Raw genomic sequence first — 23,671 nt, forward strand, 5'->3', positions numbered from 1 at the left:
TTATTTCATCAGTTTTCTTTTTATATTTCATAATGGCCCTTTTCATGACAGAGTTGTTGTGACCAGTTTCCACCCCCTCACCTTTCAGCCAATCACATGCTGCATGCTGGAATTTCAAAAATAATGGGTTAACCTTTAATAATTACGATTACACACACTCTTCACAACACAAAATCCTTATCAGATGCACAAATGAATTACATGCTCTCTGGTTTTCAACTTACCTACCTTATTTTTTTTTTTTCTCCGTGAAATAAAATATTTTAAGTTTGATTTTAATGCAAACTCCTTTTTGCTTTTCTGTGTCTTAACGTGTGAAGATTCATATCTACTCTACCTTTAGCCCCAGTGGATCATCCCAGCTCACTTTAACTGCATTTGCTCCAGGCTATGTGGTTTGACTAATTGGTCTCTAAATAATTAAAGAGTTTCATTCTAAAATGACATATCCACCATTTGTACGAAAATAACGCCTTCTTTTCCAAAAAGACTGATTGAACCATTTAAAGCAAATTACGGTACTTTGTAAGTCCTTGACTGACAACATTACATTACTTTAATAGACTACATCCACACATATACTATATTAGAGATACTAAATGATACAAATAGATCAGTTGCTATATTATATGGGGAGATTCTGTGTCCACTCTGTTTACTGCAAAAACCAAGACAGATGAAGTGATTTCAGCAAACTGTTTGCATGTGAAAAGAGAATTCTCTCCAGTGAGAAACAGGTCAAGAGCAAGCTGCCAGTTTCCTCACAAATCATGTCCCACACTTCTTTTTGTTTGTTTTTACTAGAGAGAGTGCAGCGAGGGTCAAGGCACAAATTTCTATTCGTTTACCATGAAGGATGATATTCTGGCTCACCTCCCACAATCCTCTGTGCCAGGGGACAGGGGCAGTGGATTGGCTGATCTCATGACTTGGCTAATTCTCTCTTTCTTTCTTTCTCTCTCACATGTAAACATGCTCTGGAGCTCTCAGCCAACAGTGGTGCTAATGTAGTGCTAAATCACACGCGCAAGGCTAATTAACTTCCTCATGGAGCACGACCAGTTTTAATTTTCTTCCTCAAATAACTGTGAGGGAAAATACTCACTGACAGCTGTTTCCTCACGGCAAAAACAAGATAGTGACTAAATATAAAAATGAACCATTGTAAACCAACAACCAAATGAATGACTAACCCAAGAATCAGGCACACTTAAAGGCATCACAAGTTTTAAGACAACATTGATTTTCTTATCCTTTAAACATTTTTGTGGTGAACTTGCTAGCAATCAGTTACCAATTTACACATCCAGCAAAGACAGAGCAACATTAACATTCATCTGGAGTTGTGTTTCAGTGAACTTGACAAATGTTAGTCCAGTATTCCTCTTAGAAGGTTTGATAAAAGGAAACTAAAAGGATTTCAAAACAGAATTACAGCTGAACAAAAGTGCATGACTAAATATTATATTTATTTATTTACTAAAACTGGACTAAAACTGACAATATCCTCCTTGTGGACCAGAGTAACCAATCCTGGTCTCTGTGGTTTTGTTCCCCATAGCATTACCTCTGACTCTGTGGGGCATTCCAGTGACCTGGTTGTTTCTCACCTTCATTTCTGCATTGGAAATGCCTAGTGGTTGGTCCAGGTGCTTGCACGGCAGGGGGTCTAACTGTGAAAAATTAGTTGATGGCATGTGTCATGGAGATACTGTCTGTCAGCCCCCACAAGTTTAATGGTAGATTTTGCAGTTAGTGGACATTCCAAATAACACAACAACAACAGCTTGTGTGTGTGTGTGTGTGTGTGTGTGGTCATGAGGTGGTATTCACACAGGCTGTATAATGGACTTACAAGGGTTTTTAAAAGGTGGCCAGATGGGTTGGACCACAGAAAAAAGTGTCCAGCAGCTGGTTGTCTGTAGCCACAGAGGGTGTTTGGATCAAATGGTCCTCAGCCATGTGGACTTACCCACAGCCATCTGTCTCATTCAGAATTATTAAATATCTAGTTGAATGAGGAGAAATATTACCACTGGCTTGAACTCTTCAGTAAAAATACCTAACTACAACAGAACACTCTTACATGAAGCTAATGAGTCTTGAGGATGCAGGAAAGATTTTAATATTTTTTTATGTGTGCTTTTCATGGCTAGTAACTCTTTAAATATACATATGGACATATGAGTATTATGTAACCAGGTTAAAAATGACCATACTTGCTAAAAATGATGCTAAGATAAAGGCATTATTATAAAAATATGTAAAAGATGCTTGATTAAAATTAAGATTAGATTATGCTTATGACTAAAAAGGTTAGTTCATAAAAGATTTAAAAGGTGCATTGCAATAAATAAGTTAAAAAGTTATAGATATAAAGTTATAAATATTGTTTTATTTTGAAGAGTTCATGATTGTAAGAGGAAGTAGTATTTCAAAATAAGAGCCTTACTGGTCATTGATTGACTGAGATGTGCGGGAACAGAGAAGAGGAAGTGAGAGCGCGGGTAAATTTAATGGTCTTGACCAACAAAGTCACGACGGTAAAGAGTGTGTGAACCTTTGTGCAAAACAGTAAATATGTGGTCTCTTAGATTATCTGCTCGACAGTCTTCACCAGGACACTCAGTTTACATGTTTTCTGGAGCAGCTGGAGATATTTCTACTCGAAGTTTGTCGCACAGTTGTTTGCGTGTGTGTATTAGCTTCAAACATTTATGCTAGCTCGTTAGCCTACTGAGTATATTCTGTTAGCATTCATTAGCAAAATGAATGGACTTTTAGCCACTCTGTAGCTAAACCGACTTAAGCTCAAGGCTTTAGTTCACTGTTTTCCGACGTGGAAACCCTGAGGATTTATGAGACAGTGGCTACGAGGTGTCAAGTCAACATTCAGAGTGTATTGGACTACACAGGAGGGATCACACACCTGCTCTTCACCTGAGACCAAGAGACTGGTGAAAACTACAGAGACAGCGCCATCTTTGAACACCTGTTTACCGTCTGGTTCTTCACTAGAGACCGAGAGACTGGATAAAGCTGCAGCCTGGACCCAGAACTCCTAATCAAGGTAACACACTTTTATTTTTTTTCCTTTTTGAGTGAAACAATCGCATCAGGCCTGCAACGGGGACTTAGTTATAGTTCATCAGATGTGAATTAAGGGGCTTAAGACTGTTAAAAGTGTATAGAGGAAAGAGGAAAAGGACAACATTACGTCAAATATTCTTTAATGCAAATATAGCTGTAAAAGAACTCAGGGCCCTTACCTGAAAAAAGTAGGAGTGGGCGGGGTATATTGTAACTATAACTACAAGTATAACTATATTGTGTGGTTGATCATGTGGTCATCAGGACCTGTGGTCAGGCAACATTTCTTTGGACCAACAAGCTTTAGAAATTCAATGCTTCACGTTGTTGGTATTTAATCTAACTGTTATAGCTGTGGTTGCATTTAGATTGATCTAATGTTGAGAGGAAGTGCTGTTCAAGAGCCTCCACTAGGGAAACATAAACTCCCAATGCACAATTCCCTGTGTGCATCTTTCAGGAAAGAGAACAAATACATTGTGAGCAAATATTTTTAAGGGATATTGTCTGTGTCAGCCTGTGTTTGAAACAGCCTCATTATTTTTCTCTTCAATGTCAGATTTCTGACAAATGAACAAATGACACTGAACAAGTATTTCAAACTTCTTAAAAGCACTTAACGCACATTAAATCAGCATGACATCAGAGAGGCTTCTGCAGCCGCCCATTGAGGCTGGAGAAAAGATAGAGAACTACATTTCTTTTTCTTTTATTTGTCAGTGCAAGTTACCTTACACCGAGACACAGACCGAATCAGATAGAATTATTAATGTGGAAGATTCTTCACTCTGGCAAGATCGTCTTTCAAAAACTTCAAGATCCTTGTTTCACAGCGAAGTCAGAGACACAGTCTTATGCCAGTGATTTCTGGCGCATACTGCGCTATATCTGTCACTGTCTGACAACTGCAACATGTAGCCAGCAGGGAAAACATCACATGAGCTCAACGCAATACAAACATGCAAACACCCACACAAACACAAGCTATTGTATGCAACACACAATATCTCATGTCCTGAGGGATATAGGCCTCATTGTAATTCCCCTGATGATGCAGGAGCCCTATAACTTAGCCTTGTTTTGCTGCACACCCCCTTGACCCCCTCACCTCGTGTCTGCCCATGGTTGAGATCTCACTTCCTTACACCCTAAAGCTCATTCTCAACATTCCTAACTCGCCTTCTCATTTTGTACTTAATGTTGTTTTGATGTTGTTATTTTTAAACCAAAAACCTCATGTGCTGGTTATGCTTTGTTATGGGGTTCTGGGGGAAGTGTGTGAAGACGCTGCTTTGAAACAACATGATATTCTCCATTGTAGCTCTGACTACAATTTGCTATACCTGCCACACCTGTCGCAGAAGCCACAGGTTGAAAACACACTATTTTTAGGTGATTACCGCCTCACTCCATTAGATCGCACACAGAGGGAGAAAAGAAAGATGAAGAGTGGTACACAAAAAGGTCATGAACCAGACAGTGCAATATGCCTCTTATAGCTCGCTGTGCCCCCAGGGAACCCAAGGAAGACAATTTCCCACAAACCGACTCTGGTTGCTTCAGCTTGTGCCGCGGTTGCACCATGCAGAATACGACCTTCGGCTCCTAATATTTCCGGCCAGGTCTAGCTGCATAACGTTTAAAGAGCACCTATTCAAATTAAGTGACTTGTACTTGGGGTGTGCATCATCCAGGAGGAGGTTTAATCCACACCTACGCAGCTGCATGTCTAGAATAGATTAGAACTAGACAGAGGGCCGACTGACACAATAAATAGCCCTATAAATCTCTCAGGCTGCCTACTGTCTGTGTGTGTGTGTGTGTGTGTGTGTGTGTGTGTGTGTGTGTGTGTGTGTGTGTGTGTGTGTATGTATGTGCATGTGCATGTGCATCACCCCAGGGATATAAGTTAGTGGTCAAAACAGAAGTAGTTGCTAACTTACTATTTGTCTGCATTCCTGAGCCAGATGAAATAACAAGACAACACAATACAGTTCATGCCACAGAGAATAACTGGGGTGGCAGAGAGGGCAAACATGTTCTTACAGTGGTGTCTTATTTAAATTTTGAGCAGCTTGCATTCTTTCGTCTCTTTGTTGATATATCACCACTGTTTACTTGTTGAATATCTACTACAACAGTGTTTTACATTCTTGAATGACAATATAATGAAATTAATGAATACATCATTTGACCTAAAAAGTAAAAAAAAGCCAATTACAGAAATCACTTTGATTACTGTTGTAGTTAGCAGTCTTATGCTTCACTTCTACATTTGTTCACCTCTGCTTTCTTCTTCTTGTGTCTAATAAATCCCAGCTCCAAATATCCATCTTACCTCTCTGTTATGAAGGCTTGACTTCACTATGTTTCACTCATAAACCACCGTTGACTAATAAGAAGTGTGAGAGTTCTGATTAGATGTCAGTTGTCATATTTAAATGTGCATTATGTGTGCACTACAACTAGAGATACAAGTACAAGAGCGTAGTGTTGCCTCAGTTAGCTCTCAGGATACGTTTCTCTACCATGAGACAGACAACTGTTTCCCCACTTTCAGTCTTTATGCTAAGCTATGCACTCTGCTTTTGGGACCTCAGCACTCTGTTCATCAACCCGTGATTTGTAGCATTCCTCAGGAAAACCTCAGGGGGAAAATCTGAATGTTCTTTTTTCACCCTGTAAAATTCAGCAGATTTCATAATCTCACATATGCCTACTTTCTGCCCAGAATGATAAAATGTTTGCTCAGGGTGAAACCAAGTAAATGTTTTTTCATAATGCGAGCCACTCCGCTCTGCTTATATTCTTCAGTGAAATGTAAGTTAAGTCAGCTGTGCAGTTGTGGCTAGATGAATGAAATCGAATCACCATCATCATCGTATCATATGGAGTGCTGAGATTAAAAATTGGGCATAGCTGTTTGCTTGCTGGCTCTAGTGTCATACTCAGTGTACAGACTGGTGGTATCGATCTTTTCAGCTCTTGGCAAGAAAGTGAAAAAGCCGGTTAAAAAATCAGGACATCAGTAAGGGGTTGACAGCTGTTAGCTGAGCTGCTCTGTCACTGGAAAACCACTGTCATGAGCTTAGGCTGGTTGCTGACATTCTCAGTATGTTCTGGTAGGCATGCTTCCTTAATTAATTAGTTAAAAACCCGAGAAAGTACTGAGAAATAGATGTTGAGTTTTTAATTACACCTTTTCATATGGTCATGCCAGTCCTCTGTGTTGTGCAAACTACAGACTCTTCCATTCACACGACAAACAAAATATCAACAGGAGACCCATCACTTCCTACACATCAGAGAGTGGGTATTTCAAACACGAAAGCAACTCTCCACCCAAAATCTATTTTAAGTATCAAACATTAACTCCTGTTGACTTGAAAGTTGGCGTAAACAGTTTGTAGTTTTGTCCTTCATGGTGCACAGCAGGTGAGGTCAGTCTGAATTTCAATTAGTCCAATACTGACAAGGTTTCACCCTCAAAAAATTATCAAAACCTCAAAGATTTATCAAACAGCTCCTGCAGCATAATCCACTGCTCTGCTCTGCAGTTGAATCCTAAGTATGTCAAAACACATGAAAGAAAAAATGACCTTTATTTTTGTGAAATAGCAGTGTTTCCCCTAGAATGACTGTCAAGTTTCAGACCAGGATTCAACATATACAGGTAAAACATGTGATGGAGCTCTGTGTACTAATCCAAGGATGAAAATGAAAATATACGAATCCAAAATGTATTTATTGTAACAATAAATGGTATAGAACATACACATAATGAACCATAGAACAATTCTCACAGAATAAACAGTAGCACTATGTTTTCTTGCCTTCAGTGCAGTAACTTTACATCAGTCACACTGCTACCTGTGGTGATTTTTCAAATGCTGATACACTGAAGGGGAATGACAGGAGACTGACAGACACACAGAGAGCTGGTAGAGACAGACAGAGCTGATTAAAACACTGTGGGATTTAATATAAATACAAAATACAAATAAAACTTGCAACTTTATAATAACAGTGGTAATAATTTTCCCTTGGCGGGCTGGCGCTACAAAATGTAAATAGTGGAAACGCTGCAGACATAAAGTTGGCGTCTTGGTCACAGCTCAGTTATTTCAGACTCTCATCATAACACCAGTAGCACTAACAAGTTAGCTGTGTCCATTCTCACGACTAGCATACAGCTGTACAGGCAGGTACAACGTGACACAGGAGCAGAGAGAATGGAAGCGACTCACACTGCCTGCATTGTGCTGTCACTTTACCCTCCGTTTTCATCAAGTATCTAACTCCACTGTTAATTTTGTGGTTTGGTCATTTTAAGACCAGATCTGGTTGTAATGTTTACAGCCTGTCGTTCTGTTGCTCCTGCAGCGCTCTGTGTGTGAACTGTGAGGCAGCTAAAAAAAGTGTAACAATTCATCCACTCACTCTCTATTGTAAAAATAATCACAGTCTTTGCAGTTTGGAAATTGCATTAGTTCAAATTGCAGTTTTGGTTAAAATTTGGTAAATCGGTCAGCCCTAGTCTTAGTTATATCTATTCATCACTTTACATGGACTCAGTGGAACTGGATGCATGCAAAACTGATTTGCTGTTTAAAACTGAATGAGGGTTAGTGTCAGACACTCTGCAAGGAAAAACTGAACTCCTCATAACACCCACACTTAGCTGGTTATCATCCCTGTTAGCCTGCCAGAAAGTTGTGTAGGCAGACCGCAGATAGACAAGCGGCCACCTACTCAGCCCACTCAACCAGTCAGGAGTGCATCAAGACTGAAGCCATTGTCTTGATGCACTTAGCCCTGGGCCGAGATGAGACGGAGGCTGGAATGCATGTAGAGGCGAGAGTCGAGCCAGACTGCTCTCACTCTGCACAAGAATCCTTTATTCTGAGGCAGACATGAGAGACAGGCACAGTAGTTATTAGACCAATGGAAGGAGGGTGTGAGAAGAGACTGATAACCAGCTGTCTAGAGAAAATGAGTGAAGTTGCAGACATCAAAAACACAGAGGGACATCTCTGAAGCAGGAAATTCAAAAACTAGACAACATTTACGTACTCCTTTTTCATGTCCAATCCATAAAAACGTTACTAAAAGAGAATCATACTATTATATTGTAATTTGCAAGTTTTAAAGTTAACATTTTTAAATCAGGCAAATTGAAACTGAACTGCCAACAGAGTCCTGACACTTCCAGTCTCTCTGAGTCAGATTCTCGCTCTCTCTCTCACTGTCTTGCAGCCCCTCTTTCTCTCTCTCTTTCATGTGCATCAGTGTGCAGGCATATCTTAGCTTTGAGGATGCTATCACAGGGATCCTTCTGGCCCCAGGCGGGATCTGACAGAGAAGCTGAAACGTAGACAGAACAGACTCGCCTCGACGCAATGAATGAGCTGGAGTGATAGAGGGAGATGAAGCAAGCCGAGAAGTGATTCTGCCATGAAAAAAGATGAAAATGGGGGAGAATGGGAGCTGAGATGCAGAGGCCCAAACTGAAAAGAGTTCTTATCTTTGTCAGTATGATGGTGAGCACCGTCTGACTTTCGCATGTAGAGACTGAAGGAGACATTCTTGTTGATTCCCCAAAGAAGCGAATGAAAAGGCAGCAATATTAAATTTGTTCAACGTCATATTAAACTTTCCAAATTAATTTGGATACCTTGGTTTAATCACCATAAAAAAATGAGACTGTGGTCCAGATAATTACTGTCATGGCAGACAGTGTTGCTCATGCTAATGTTTCTAAAATAGAACTCTATTCCTAAAACCCTTTGCTTTTTCTTGTAAACAGGATGCTGGATCTATTTATGTTGAAAGTGCAGTACATCTTCCTGTTCTGTGCCTTCAAGCAATCTTTTCCTCTGCTATGTAGCAGAAGATGTAATTCACAATATAAAATGACTAGAATGGCACTTATTTCTAGTGTATCCATGTCAGTCATATGTTTTAAACAGCCATATAATAGCCTTCATTTAAAGAAAAATAAAGCACAAATGTTATGAACCAACAAATGTAATTTATTTAATTATAAGTAGTCAGCACGACTGAACTCCTTGAAGGATGTCTGCTTAGACATGTCAGAGTCATGCTAAATGTTAATATATGAGTCGAGCCAAGTCACGTGACCAAAAACTCTGAATGAATCAGTTAGAGATACACCTATCTTTCTGTGCATTAGGCACAGAGCAGGAGCAAGAATCTATCTTAATTCTTGTTTCTAAAATTCACACACAAACATAAATGCACCAATGACGCTTTGCGGGTTTACGGGAAGTTATAATGACAGTGGGAAAGTGCTCTCAGGCTTTTGGACCCCACTGTATTTTGAAGGAAACAACTATGACTTCCTGGAGTCCACAAATTATCATATTTATATTTCTTTTATGTACAAAAATTAAACAAGATACATCATGCTAATTAGAGAGTTTTAGTGGCGCTGGTAGGAGTATTTGGCTCTCTCCTGAGAGTTTTCAATTTGTACAGAGCCAGGCTAACTGTTTCCCCCTCTGCTTCCAGTCTTTATGCTAAACTCAGCAGAGCTAACTACCTCCTGGCTCCAGCTCTATACTTAACACAAAGACACAAGGGTGGTTTTGATCTACTCGTCTCATTCTGAGCAAGAAAATGAACATTTCCTGAAATATCTAACCTTAAAATATATCCTGTCCCATATAAAATATGATTATAATTTTTTGCTGTATAAGAAAACTGAGGAAGGTTGTCTCATAAGTATATGTAACAGTGTAGCAGCAACAGTTTATCCAGTTGGTGACATTCAGGACAAGAGTGTTTATCCTGAATGTCATCAATGATCATGTTTTTGTCCCTACTGATGGCAGATATCCAGTATAAATTTAAAGTTTTAAATACCATCCCAAAGCCATTTAAGAGCAACGGTACCTAAGCATCCACCTGGTCCATAAAAGTTTCTCATTTCCTCACAGATACTCACACACACAAACACACACACATGCGCTTTTCATTCCTTCCTCCATTTGGCATCTGTTTGTTTTCTGCTAGTTAGTAGCTTGCCTCACCATTCCTGCCCCAGCTGCCTGGAAAACATGACAGCATCTCCAGTCTCTTCAGGACCAGGGGCTCCCCTCCTGCTGTGTGGCCCACTACTGCTGCCTCTCACTGGACTCTAGCTCCAGATGTCCCCGCCCTGATGGAGGCAGAGTGTCTCCAGATGAAAGTAGTGTGTGTGTGTGGTGTGTGTGTGTGTGTGTGTGTGTGTGTATTTGCCACCCTAACAGCTGTTACACTGCCAGACATCATGGGTAGAGAATGTTTGACTAATCTTGAATCCAGATGCTGTGTGGGTGTGTGTGTGTGTGTGGGTGTGTGCAGTATCAGCTCCATAACCTGCAATAAACACACTGATCTCACACACCCTCACAGCAAACTCACACCTACATTTATAGACCTCAGCCAAAACTGCTGTGCTGGAAGCACAAAGATTGCTAAAGATAAAACAATGCCAATGCAGTCTCGTAGTACGGCTCCTTAAGATTGCAACTGTTTATATTCCCTGTATAACAAATTTCATGTTGGGACACACTGGACAAAAACAGCCATTTCAGACTCACTGGCACTGGGCAAGTTACCAGAGAAATATTATCAGTAACAGTATATCCAATGAAGTCAGACTACTTTAGTCATTGCTTGACAGTATAACTAATACGTGATTATTGTGATAGTTTCCATCAAAAATGTTCAAAGCTGCCACAGACACACTCATCATATATTCTGTATTTAATGCAACCCTGTCTCCTAGAAATTGCCTACATATGCAAAAATTATGTTAATTTCCACCGTTATATTATGGTGGCACCATAAGCGCTGGCTGGATAATGCTCAGAGAAAACAGTTCTTTTTCTCTTTTTAAATAAATAATTGAAGTGCAGCAGAGTCACCAGGAGGTGGTTGTGGTGTTGGCAGGTGTGCAAAGTGCATGACTGTCACATCAGAGAACAAGGTTCACATCCACAGTCTCGTCTGTGCAACAGAAGCACTTTATAAATTATATATTGTGGTTATGGGTAAATCTAAACAAACGTGTCTAAAATCACTGTGAGCTTTTTCTGTTTTAAACCAGACCACAGTCTTTCCCCAACCTCAACCAAGTGCTATAACAAACCGAAAATGCTATAGTTATTGCAAGTAGATCCTGTACAGCAAGATCAGATACTGAATATATATATATGTATGTAAATTAACAACATACTGTTAATAGGAAGCATAATTCAGTCACAATTATGATTTAAACTAAATGTGTTTGCTTGTGTATAAATGTAATTTCTAAGAGACAGAGTTGGTTAAATGTGTGTAGAATGAGACCGACAGTGAGACATTAAGCAGTGGTTTAAGCAGTTTGAAGGGATTCATTGACCAGCTATCTCTGCAAACTTGGGTTACCAGTTTAAAAAGTCCCAGGGTCACTGCATGTTATTTGGTTTGGTTATTTGATTAAACACAAATTATTGGTTAGGTTCCCATTATTAGCTAATGTTGTAGTCATGTTTTGTAGATGAGCCCATTGTAACATAGTTTTAAATTAAACTTACATCTAAATCAAACAGAACCCAGTCAAGCTAGTCTGCAGTTTGCACTAATGTGCCTAATGAGAGGTAGAAGGTGGTGTGGTGGGGTATTTTTGCCTTGATCTGACCTGTGACCACACACAGCACCTCAGACATCCTGTCCTCGTACACACCCTCCAACTCTGAGCAAACCCAGGTGATTTTCAGAATAAACACCACCAGCTAACTATCCAACCAAGACACAACAGGCTAATGGGAATTTGATCACAATTCTCTAGTAGTAGGTAGTTGTTTGAAGCTGGTGACAAGCTCACACGCCCCAGCCCAGTCTGTCCACTGAATGCAGAGATAAAACTTGAAACAGTCCTGGTAAGAAGGCAAACAAGAGCCACAAAGGTAGCTGTGCACATATCTTACATTATATTTAGACCAGGTGCAGGATACAAGATTCAATAAGGGAAAATTGAGAGAAAAAATTGGACTAAAATTAGACTACACAGTAAAGTTTTCTGAGCCTTAATCCAGTGTGTAGATATTCTACATTTTTACTTACAGTAAACAACCAAAACCTACCAAACTGTCAAATTTACAAATTATTAGTATAAGTAACTTAAATGTAATTACAGAATTTCAAATTCCAATCCCTTATACTATTTGTTACTGCAAAAATGTTAATGACATTACAATAATAAGTTACACAACGATGTATCACTGCCTAATACTGCACACAAGTACTGTTGTACTGACTGGTCTTTGACACAAGTAGACACAGTACATCTTCATTGTTTTCTCTCACTAACGTAACATTCACTCACACACACACACACACACCATGTCTCCCTTGTGATGTTTTGCTCATTAACTTTATTACATCCCATAATTTTATGAGCTTTCTTGCCGGTTGTTATGATAATAGGTTTAACATCAGCGTGAAACCAGACTGAATGTGCATACACATTCTAACACATGCACATCAGAGTGTAAACACACGTACTCACAGAGATACAGGTTTTATTGTACAGATGAGGGAACTGCACATCATAATAAAACACACGGCCACAGCAGGTTTGCATTAAATCTCACCACCTCGTCTGAGCTCTCTTTCTAGTGCACATTACTGCACGGCACTACACATCAAGAACTGATGGAGGATGCAATAAAAGTTTAGAGACAGTAATATAAAGTCAGGAGAACATGATGACCACGTAAGTCTTCCCATGACTGTTGTGCAGTTTCTCTGTGGATTTGATGCGTGAGCTGGATGTAGAGAATTTGATAGCTTGTCTTAGAAATGTTCCCCACAGGGTGAAGGATGTTATGGATATTCTGGTTCATCTAGGATACAGTGATGTTAAGGGTATAGTAATTGAAAAGACCTGTGGGAAAGGAAATGGATTTGCCCCTTACAGTTTGATCAAAACAAAATTTACCTGTTTGACTATGTAGCTATCATGGAATAAGTCATTAGTTAGCAAAATTCTTAATTTCCCTAATACTGAACAGTTGATTCAAAGATATGAGAGAATTAATCTTGAGAGTATGTGTCCTGCTATTGTGTCTCATCTCTCCTGGGTCTGTGGAGGTCAAAGGTTCAACACAAGGGGCTGTGGGAAGTGATGCGCCTTGTCGTCTTTTAGATTCAGCTGCCATGGAGACGAGGTCAGAGTTTTCTCTCAGGAAAAGGGGATAGATTGATTGTGGAGACATTTCTGGAGCAGCTGGACCACCGCACAAGTACACAATAACACATACAGTACATGTACAGTATCTGGAATGGTCATTGTTTTTCTGCTGTAAGAGGACACTAGCTACTGTAATTTACAGTCAACAATGTCCTATTGTGAGTCTCACAGCTCAGAAAATGCGTCTGTTATTAGAGAGAGAAATAAAAATGTGTTAGAAATTCAAATGAGCTGCTAATTGAACAATAGTGTCTATTTTGGAGAGAGAGAGAAAGCAAATAGTACAGCATTTTTGTAATGTAATATTAAGAAAACATGGAAAACAATGAGCCTTATCTTTCATTATCCACCACATATGTGTTTTAAGGTGTCCGTGCACCTGCATCTGTGAGTGTTAATTTGTGCATTCTTTGTATGTTTGTGTGTCCAGATGGACTTTGCAAATGCATCCAGGTGTTTTCTGAGTCCAGCTGGGCTTCCTTAGCTGCTGAGTGGGTTACTAATTTCTACACAAGGACAAGCACAGATTGATTTTACAAAGCTACAACCAGAGTAAAAGTCTTTGATGTTGTGAATGATTTGGCTAAAGCTTCTTTCTTGGTCAAAGATTAGGGTCAGATGCTGGAAATCTGTACATTCTGGGTGTTTTTTTCTTTTAAGATGTTGTAGTGTACATAAATTATTTTGTTGAATTGATGAAACCTCATCTGCTCAATTCTTATTTTTCTTTGCTGTATCCTGTTATCTGCTGCCTCAGACCACCCCCAGTACCCATTAAAGTTTCATCTAAGCTAATCAGCTAATCTAAATAAGTTCTGTTACACCTAAAGTACAATAAAAGAACACTGTAGTCCTTATCAATCCCGTCTACATCTATTTTACATTTCTCCAAATTGCTTTAAGATGCATGCTGATGAAATACATTTTTTACTCTTCACATTTGAAATTTCCATTTTTCAAAACACCAAGGTCAATTCACCATCCTAGTGGCAGTTTCATCTGATCAGTTGTCATGTCATGGCCTTAAATGTGGAGGAAGGAGATGGACAATCTCCACTGGTTTTTTCTCAGTAGGTTTTGCTCTATCCACCGGTGAAACACACTCCCAAACACAGTGGAGGATGAACTCAATTTAAAATCTATCTGGTCATTTAGATTTAAATCCCTGCATGTTGTAAACACAGCGTAGGATGTCGAACAGGTGTATTACTGTGGCCATATTCTCAAACAGGTGGTTCAGCTTCACCACACTCAGACATTTGCAGCAGCTGTAGCTGTTGTTGATTAACTTTCTGTGTGCTCGCGGACACACGTGTGTGTTGTAGGGCTGAAAGTGAGTTAATTTTCTATCCGGAGGAAAGAGATGGCTGCAAGTAATTACAGTGCTCCACAGGGTGTACCTGGTGATAACTGTAGCAAAGAGATTTAACAAGTAATGATCCTGGCCAGACACAGACTTCACATACTCACATACGCAGCAGGAAAGCATTAAAGTCATGTAAACACAGTACAAAGCAGGCCAACATACCCAAATACCATACACACGCACGACATGAACCATTAAAGATGTTTGTTTACAAAGTGCGCAGAGGTATGTCTGACTTTACTGGTTGACTTTAATTGTTGATGCGTCCAAAAGTAGGTCATCATGGGGTTGGGACGTTGTACACCGGCTGTGCATCAATCCTCCAGTATTATAATGGGCCCAAATCAATAATCTGACCTGGGACCAGCAAAACACAGTCACTTATCAAGATGTTGGTAGGTACCAAGTATATTTCACTTAACTGCAGCAACCCTAGAGGACCTTTAATAGTCATAAAAGATGCCAAATAAGTTTCTGCTATCACTACATAGCCAGTGTTAACATTAACCAGTATTTACTTACCAGACCAGGGGAATCATTACAAGCTGCTTCAAACTTCCTTCCTTTAATGTTGGACAGTAGGAATGTTTGAGCTGCTGTTTTTTGACTTTGAATTTGCACCAGGTGTAAAGTCAAAGAATCAGCAAAGTTTGAAGATAAGACAAATGATAACCTCATTTTTACTTTTTCAACAAATGACAGGCCCTAAGATAGGCATGGGGCTGTTGACCACATACTGAGAATGGAAGTTGGAAAATACTAAGAGATGGACCAATAGATGATTAGTTTTGGGGTGTGTGATGTGATGACAATGTATGTCCTTTAGGTCAGGATTAATCTTATGGGGACCATTGCTATCTGACTTATTCATCTACTAGCAAAGTATTTCACTTCAGACAGTGTTGCCACTTAAGACCCAACTTTTTCTCATTCCAGTCACGAATATCTTTTCTTTCTACTGAAATCTAGAAGTCCTAAACTGGGCTTTTCCATTAACTGATCACGAGGACTCTGTTGAAGACAAAATAATTAACACAGTGTCAACTTTGGCCAATTACGCCTGCAATGGGATGTCAGTAGGTGTCACTCCATTTTCAGTCCTGGAAACAACTTATTCTAAGTCACAAAAACATCCCATTAAAGTCTGCCATCAGTCTCTGCTCTGTAATTTTGGTGATTGGATAAAATCCATCACAGAAAAACATTGTGGTGCTGTGAACAATGAATTTCCTTTCAATGTAATGACACCATTGCCTGCTCGGTTTCCTATAAGCTCTACAAGCTGCTCGCTAACTTCCTCCCTGCTCATGTGGCTTCCTGGCAGCTGTCCAGACCCCTCTCTCCCTGCTGTGTAGGCTGCTCTCCTGCCTGTCCCATGTGAGACAGGAAGTAAGGCCCTATGGACAGTGACCTCACCGCAGGAAGAGAGTAGAGGGTGTGCGTACTCTGTGTGTGCACAAAATTGTAGTTCACCACCTCTCTTCAGACTGTTCAGATCTAGGGTTGCACAGGGGTGGAAAATTTCCAATTAATTTCCAGAAAACCAGAAACTTCTCATGGAAAGTTAAGCTGGGGAATTTGGAAATATTGAAGTAAAAATTAGAAATTTGGGGTAATTTATACAAACTGTATCATATACAAACATAAACATTTTGTTTTGTCATAAGCAGACATGCTGCAAACTAATACACATTTTAACTTTTGACTTGATTTATTTGTGAGTGGAACGTTAATCAATTCTTTCACTGAACAACAACAACAAAAAAAACAACAACAACAAAAAAAACATGGTGTTAGCTAGCCTATATTCAGCATATCTGATTTACCATCTAGCTAGTAGCTGTTTAAACACATTTTGATTAATTGATCCAAACTGACTTGACTGGATGTAATCTGTGGGCTCAGAAGCAGTAGTGTGGCTATAGTGAGCAGGATTTTAGGAAATTATCTGTGACGGAAGAATGCATAGTAGAAATTCAACATGCATTAAATCTGCTTGTTTCAATCAAGATTCTGCTGCAAGATGCTACATTTAAGTTCCCTGTTATAGACTAACCTGCAGTTTTGCATATTTCCAGTTTATTCCCATTAATTCCCACAAAAGATTCCAACTTTGAAAATTTCTGGAATTTTGCAACCCCATTCAGAACACTTTGGACTTTTCCAGTCTTTGCATAAAAAGCTCAAAAAGCACCATTTTGAATATTTTCAGAGCATTTTAATGTGTACATGTCCAGCATGGCTTGTTAACACACTCAACTAGAGGTGAACACACAACAACACAAATGTATAAAATCTTACATTTTCTACAGGAAAAAAAAAAACATAAAATAAAATACTAACAACAAATCAAAAAAACCTAATTGGAATGTTATTAACAAAAAATTATTATTTTTTCAAGTTTGGAAAGAAAAAAATCAACTTAAAATAAGACAAATTGTCAAAGACAAACAATAACCTCATCCGTTTTGATTGACTGCTGCTTTCTTTCTTTCTTTCTTTTTTTTTTGTATTTTTCCCCATCTCACCCCAGTCAGGGACAATGGTAAAGTTTTTTCAGAGTCACTAAAGTCACTAAACCATTACTCGGGTAGTAATGAAAAGAGAAGTTCAACAGGACCTAGTGTGAGATGCCAAGTATTGATGGTCAGTACAGAATTGACTGAATCCAACAAAATCTACTCTCTACTGTAGCTGCAGTTAGTGAATGATGCTCAACACTTTTGGTGCCTGTCTGAAGCACAATGTGAGACGATCCGTTGCACTTGTCCGGGACAAAGCTGCGACACCGATGCTGAAAGTCATTTGTCAGCTGTCTTTTCTGTTTCATCCCCACGGCGAGCGGATGAGTTAGCCAAGTGGTGATTTAAAAGGAGTGGTTTCAGAGTGGATGGGCTCAAAGAGCAAGGTGAGATGCACTCTGGGAAAAGAGAAGCATCTGGTCAACCCACAGTCCTTTGGGGTTGAGCCATCATAAACCGCAAAGCTGACCAGAGTGAAACTGAAACAGATCACAGTCTTACTGTCATGTTGGATAGATTTTTTTTCTCCTTTTTTTTTTTGCTTTGATCATTTCAGTCTGTTTTTTATTGATCTGGGTTTTCCTGGTACAATTCAGACTTTGCACAGGGATGATGCAATGACATTTTGAAGCTTGTGGCTAGCTAGTGGACCACAGGAAGCTGAAACACAAAAAGTGCAGAGTGGAGAGCACAGGCACAGCTAGAAGAATACCTTCGGACTGATTGTGGAGATTTTAACAGAGATGTTCATTAAAATAAGACCAAAAAGAAAGGTATTAAAGCCTGTGCTCAGAGCCGAACTGCAGGGCTGAATCTGGAAAGCTTAACTTGCAGTGTTTACAGAAGCACATCCTGAGAGAGATGACAGCTCAGACAAGCTCAGTGATGTCCTAACCTCACCTAAACTTTTTGAACTTCAGAACAAACAAGGCATTAACATAAAAGAACTTCAGCCTTTGCAATTTTATATTCAAATGTGACGTCCTGTTGCCATGTCTTTGTTCAGCCTACTCCAAACCTGACAGGTACAGTGTTTTGTAAGTGAAGCCTTCCACAGTGTTAAATGTTGCTGAACAAGGAGGTGGATCTAAAAACAGGGCTCTGCTGCTGTGTGAGGCTGGACCTTGGCCTGGACTAGTTTCCTAAGGAGGGGTGGGAGAGGAGAGGAAGGTGAGGCTGGGGAGGACAATAATGTGTTTGTGTGTGTATTAGGGAGAGAGAAAAAAGGGGGGAGGAGAGAGAGAGAGAGAGAGAGAGAGAAAGAGAGAGAGAAGGCCATTGTTGTTATTATGATCCCCTCGGGCTTAGAGGGCTGGGCTGAGTATGCAGAGGGGTGGGGATAAAGACAGTGTGGGAAATTTACAGTCCTCGCTTATAGAGAGTAGGGCTGATTAACTAAACACATGCACACACAAACATTCATCAGTCAGCCTTGACAGATTTTCTTTCCTAACCTCTCAACATTTCTCTTCTGCTCGGTGTCCTGAGACAATCAACTGCACTAAATACAATCCCAGCCAGTGTCACCTCACAGAGAATCTCTCAAACTGCTGAATCACCAAAAAAACTGCGTTTACAAGTAAAGCAAACTCAGGTACTCTCTACTTTTTTTTAACTTTTGAAGTGGTTACTTTAGCTTTGAAGTGGTTAACTCCCCGTGGGCTCTCTGTATGGAGGTTACAGAGGAGAAAGGGAGGCTTGATAAAAAAAGAAGCCCATACGCAACGTTGTGTCAATGAGTCTGCATTTTCCGAGCCTGTCCAGACGCTCCCACTGTCTAAGCACTCATTGATGTGTCTGTAGGATCAGTAGAAGAGCAGGACAAGAGAGAGGAGAGGAGGGTGGGGGTGCTTTTAACACTGATTAGCTGCGTCCGCCAACCCCCACAACCCTGGCAATGAGGAGGTGAGCGATGGACACAGGACACCGTTTCCTGGCAACCACTATCGACTGGCCCACAGATCAATCTCCAGACTTCTGGTGATGGCTGATTATGGGCTTCCTTTCTGTTCTTTTCAGTTCAAGTGTCCTGCTAACTTTAACTCTGGCTGCTTAGGTGTCTCACCTCAACCTGTTTTCACCTAGCTGGAAGCCTAACAGAAAGGCAGGGTATGTCAACATACAAGCTGCAATCTGGCACAAAACAAAGACAAAGAAGACAAGAGTAAAAGCAGGGGCCAACCTGTTGCCAAACACCCCCTCTTTGTGCACAAGCCTGAAAATAACGTACCCAAAATAATAAGGCTGCTGTTTATTTTTGATCACAGCTATAACCGTGGTCTCCTTTGAAAGATAACGCTATTTTACAAAAAAATATATATATTCTGTGCCAGTAGCTTTGCAGCAAAGCGAGGATCCCCTGCACAGATAGAAGAAAGAGATCTAAAGCTTTCAAACAGATACATAATTTGTCAAAGTTTTGTGCAGACTGTGCAGAGTCTGGCACAAGACCAAAACACACCTTAAAGTAGTGCTACCAAGGCCAAAGCATCCCATGTGTGGGATGGTTTAAACATGTAATGGGGTACATATGCAACTACCAGCAAAGCACTTACAGCAAGCATTCCTTAAAAAGGTCTGTCACCTAATGTAAGCTTAAGTTTCCTCTTTGGCCAGCACTGTTGTTGAGTTAGCAGGAGAATTTGGGTCACATGGGCTGTTGCCAGTGGGATAGAGCCATCAAAGCCCCTCTCTCTCTCTCTCTCTCTCTCTCTCTCTCTCTCTCCTCTCTCTCTCTCTCTCTTTTTCTCTTTTTTTTCTCTCTTCCTACCTCCTCCTTACTCCTGAGATCCAAACATTGCAAGCACAGGGAGAGGAGGTCAGGTCCCCCCCCCCCACTGCCCCTTCTGCCTTTCCTTGTCTCAGCTGCAGGAAATTCTGTCTCTCCTCACCCTCCTGTCCACATCTGTGTAACCTGAGCTGGGTGAGCTGCTGAGCCCCCTCTGGTCAGAATGGCAGCTTGCATAATGCTACCTCAGATAATCCTTCCTCCCAATCACATCTGAAGTCACTCTCTCGTTCACTCCAGCCTGGTTTTCAAACTCAGAATCTTATTTCTATTAAAAATTTCTTTTTTTTCCATTGCTGCTCCATTGATCTTTTAATATCTTGAATTAGGGCTGCTCATTCCACAAGACTGTGGATAATGTCACCTAAGCAAAGGAAGTCAAGTGGGGTCAAGTGATCTTGTCTTTGATGAATATTGTTATCTTCCTTTAAGAAAGAGAAAATTATTTTAAAAGACAGTGCAATTGGTTTTGCGTGTTTTAGCCCCCTATTTAAAATCATAGTAACCATTTTACACCAACCATTTTACAAAACATGTTTTTAAAATTATGCTTCCATGGCAACCATTGGTTTCTGTTAACTTCTTTACAGTATACAAATCAGTAGGCATTAGTGAGCTACTTGATTTCCATACTCTATATACATGGAAACCAAAGGCTGCCAGTAATTGTAAGAAAAAAATCATACACAAAGGTACAAATGCAAGCATTTGAAAATGGTTGGCAATGATTTGTAGTGAAAGTAGCTACACTGATATAGTACTTGAGTAGTGATAATGAGTAGCTCAGCTGGACATTTTTCTGTGCACACACTCCCCTTCATCCCACCTCTGCTCTTGCAAGATGAAACAGGAGTGGAGAGTGTTTTGATTCTGGGAGTTCAAGGTTTAGTTTAGGGGGTCACAGGGGTTAACAGCATTTGCACACACCTGCTGTTTTTTAATGAAGAGGATTAGTCGATGTTCACATGAGCCTGCATGTCCCGAGCCCACCCTGGTGCTTACAGCTACGCTATCTTTATAACAAAAAAGACCACAGGTCATCAGTGAGGCTTCTTAAATTGTCCTTTAAAAAACACAGCCTGTAAAAAGTCTATTATAAACTGCACGGTACATTAGTTGCATCCCGTGACTGCTGTGTTGCATCTGTGGTGTTACATCCTTTTCTGAAGTTAAAGGCTGTGGCTTTGCTTTGTTTCTCCCTCGTTTTATGTTGCACTCACAGATGCAATGAATGCTACCTCTCCTGTGTTATTTTACAGTGAGCTGACTTTTTAAATTAACCATTAGTCTGTCTCCTCCGCACAAATAAAAGGTCTTATTGTTGACAGAAAAGAGGCTCTCTGAGAATTAGTCACATAAATGAAGGTGACAGGAAGACGTCCCCTTTAAAGTCTGTTTACCATTTCAGCCAAAGAGGTCTTGAAAAGGTCTCCAAGTAAGGAAAAGAAAGCTTAGACCTACTGTCCAACTGTGTGGGACTGCATGAGATAAAGAAGGAAAACAAGGCAGAAGTAGTGTGAATTTCAAAGATAACTATGATGTTTCATTTTTGCAGTTTTAGCCATCATGTCTGTCTGTTGTACTCTCCTGCAGATATCTGTGAACATGGCAAAATGGCTACAACAAAGCCTTACAGGGCAAGAAACATGAGCAGTCAGACAATCAGCTGGATTTTAAAGAAATTTTTTGCTTAGTTAGATGAGAAAATAGATATCATGCTGGAGCAGGCAGAGCCCTCTAACCTGGCTCTGTCCAAAGCTAAAAAAATATATTGAATTATCCATTGAGCCCCATGTTAAACAGATTATCTTAACAACTTTGTTTGGAGGTAAAACCAAAAGTGAGCACACCCAAAATGTCAATAATCGTCACCCAACACCTGTGAGTGCACAACTACGGTAAGTGCAGTAGATCAAAGTGAAACCTGGAACAAAGTGGAACCTGGTCTGTAAACTGATTTATGTTCTCATATTCTCTTGTGAATAAGTTTGGATAGCCTGCGGGTTGCGCAATATCACCACATTCCCAGATCTCAGCAATTAACTTGGTGCGTTCTGTGTTTTTGTTACCATTAAAATCAATGGCTAAAACTACAAAAATAAGATGTAAATTGTCATAAACTGGAACTAATTCAACCCTCACCCCATGACATACTGTACTGCAGAGACAAGGGAGGAGATGGAGCAAGGTGAAGAACATGATGAAAGGAGGAAGGAGCACTGCTAAACTCCACTTGAAGTGTAGTGGTCCATCTACAAATCTCCACTAACCCTCTGTATGTCTTTTTTTTGTGGCAACCGTGATAGTGCAAGCAGATGTCAAGTTATTGGTGAGGAAAAGGCCCCTACTGAGATTAGGGGAAGCAGGAGGGCGGTTCAGATGCGGGAGATAGAATAGAGCGGCCTTCCTGGTTTAGAAATAAAAATAATAACAACAAAAAGTCACACAAAATGAACCAAAACAAAAACAACAAGAAAAAAAACAATGTGCAAACTTCTCTCATATAAATAGACTACAGTCAACGCATTGTAGAGCACCATGGGAGACGAGAGGAGGTTAGGATGGTGTGTGTGTGTGTGTGTGTGTGTGTGTGTGTGTGTGTGTGTGTGTGTGTGTAAGACATAATTTATGCTTCTAGTTTGTGTGTGTGTTTTATCAGTACAGTATTTGCATGGATCTAATACCACATGTACTAAGAGTTGCAGAAGCCACTGAGCACAGAGACTTGAGACAGATGGATCACTTGGGGAGAGGTTTGGATTAGAAGAGGAGGCGGGTGTCTAAGGTCCAATTTAAGTTCAAAGTTCAGTGTCCCCTAAAGTCAAGGGTCAGACCCAGTCCTGCAGTGAGCGTTTGCAGTGCACCAGCAGCCGCGGCGCCCCTTTGCTTTGCAGCGTGTTGATGATGGCGTAGATCAGTCCCAGGATGCACAGCACCAGGACCAGTGGGATGGTTACCATCAGGATGTTCATGGTCCGCTCCTCGCTGTCGTCCACCTTCAGCACCACGTCCACCTCATTGGTGTCTTCCTCGCGACCCTCGCGGTAGTCTTCGTCTTTGTCGTCGTCCGATCCTTTGCCCTTGTCTTTGTCCGTTCCGCCGCGATCTGGTCTGTCCTGGTCTTTGCCCTTGTCACCGTCACGTCCTGCGTCCGGGTCGAACGGTGGGCGGTTCACATCTGGGTATTTGCGTCCTGAATCTGTGTCTGTGTCTGTGTCTCTGTCTGGGTCCAGATCCACACTGCAGCCCATGAAGTCTCTCAGTATGGACTTGGGGTAGCCTGGTTCACTCTTCATGCGGTGGTTGTCAAATTTCCAGTACTTGGAACCCTTGTAGAAGAAGGTGTAAGCTGGACAAGGCAAGGAGAGTACAGTGTGTAAGCCAACATAACAATTTGTTCAATATGAAGCTGCCTGTTAGCTTAGCTTAGCATACAGACCAGAAAAAGGGGAAATCGACTGCTGGCTATTTACACTCTAACCAAGCACAGCAAAATAAAAAGCACAACATGTGTAGGTTCAAAGTCACCAACAGACACACACACCATATGCTCTCTCATGGCAATTGCATGACCACGCCCTACTTCTTTGTTTCAGCCATGTGTCTGTCTCTCGCAGCCCCTCCTTGTCCTTTTACCACACACATATACGCAAACCACTTTACTC

General features: G+C 40.5%; 1 protein-coding gene and 1 long non-coding RNA gene across 2 annotated transcripts in view; one reads left to right on the forward strand and one right to left on the reverse strand.

The window, feature by feature from the left end:
* The first annotated feature begins 2,508 nt into the window (after nucleotides 1-2,508).
* The window catches only part of LOC108897715 (uncharacterized), a 36,218-nt gene continuing 15,055 nt past the window's right edge, over nucleotides 2,509-23,671 (forward strand). The window contains exon 1 of the long non-coding RNA XR_001963344.2: nucleotides 2,509-3,070. This is a non-coding gene — a long non-coding RNA (uncharacterized LOC108897715). The remainder of the gene's footprint in view (nucleotides 3,071-23,671) is intronic.
* mmp15b (matrix metallopeptidase 15b) overlaps nucleotides 16,893-23,671 on the reverse strand; it is a 30,108-nt gene continuing 23,329 nt past the window's right edge. Inside the window, exon 10 of the mRNA XM_018697458.2 lies at nucleotides 16,893-23,355. Coding sequence (XP_018552974.1) covers nucleotides 22,835-23,355 — 521 coding nt within the window. The 3' untranslated portion in view covers nucleotides 16,893-22,834. The remainder of the gene's footprint in view (nucleotides 23,356-23,671) is intronic.

The sequence above is a fragment of the Lates calcarifer genome, linkage group LG2 (genome assembly GCF_001640805.2).
Source record: "Lates calcarifer isolate ASB-BC8 linkage group LG2, TLL_Latcal_v3, whole genome shotgun sequence".
In the NCBI taxonomy this organism is placed as follows: domain Eukaryota; kingdom Metazoa; phylum Chordata; class Actinopteri; family Centropomidae; genus Lates; species Lates calcarifer.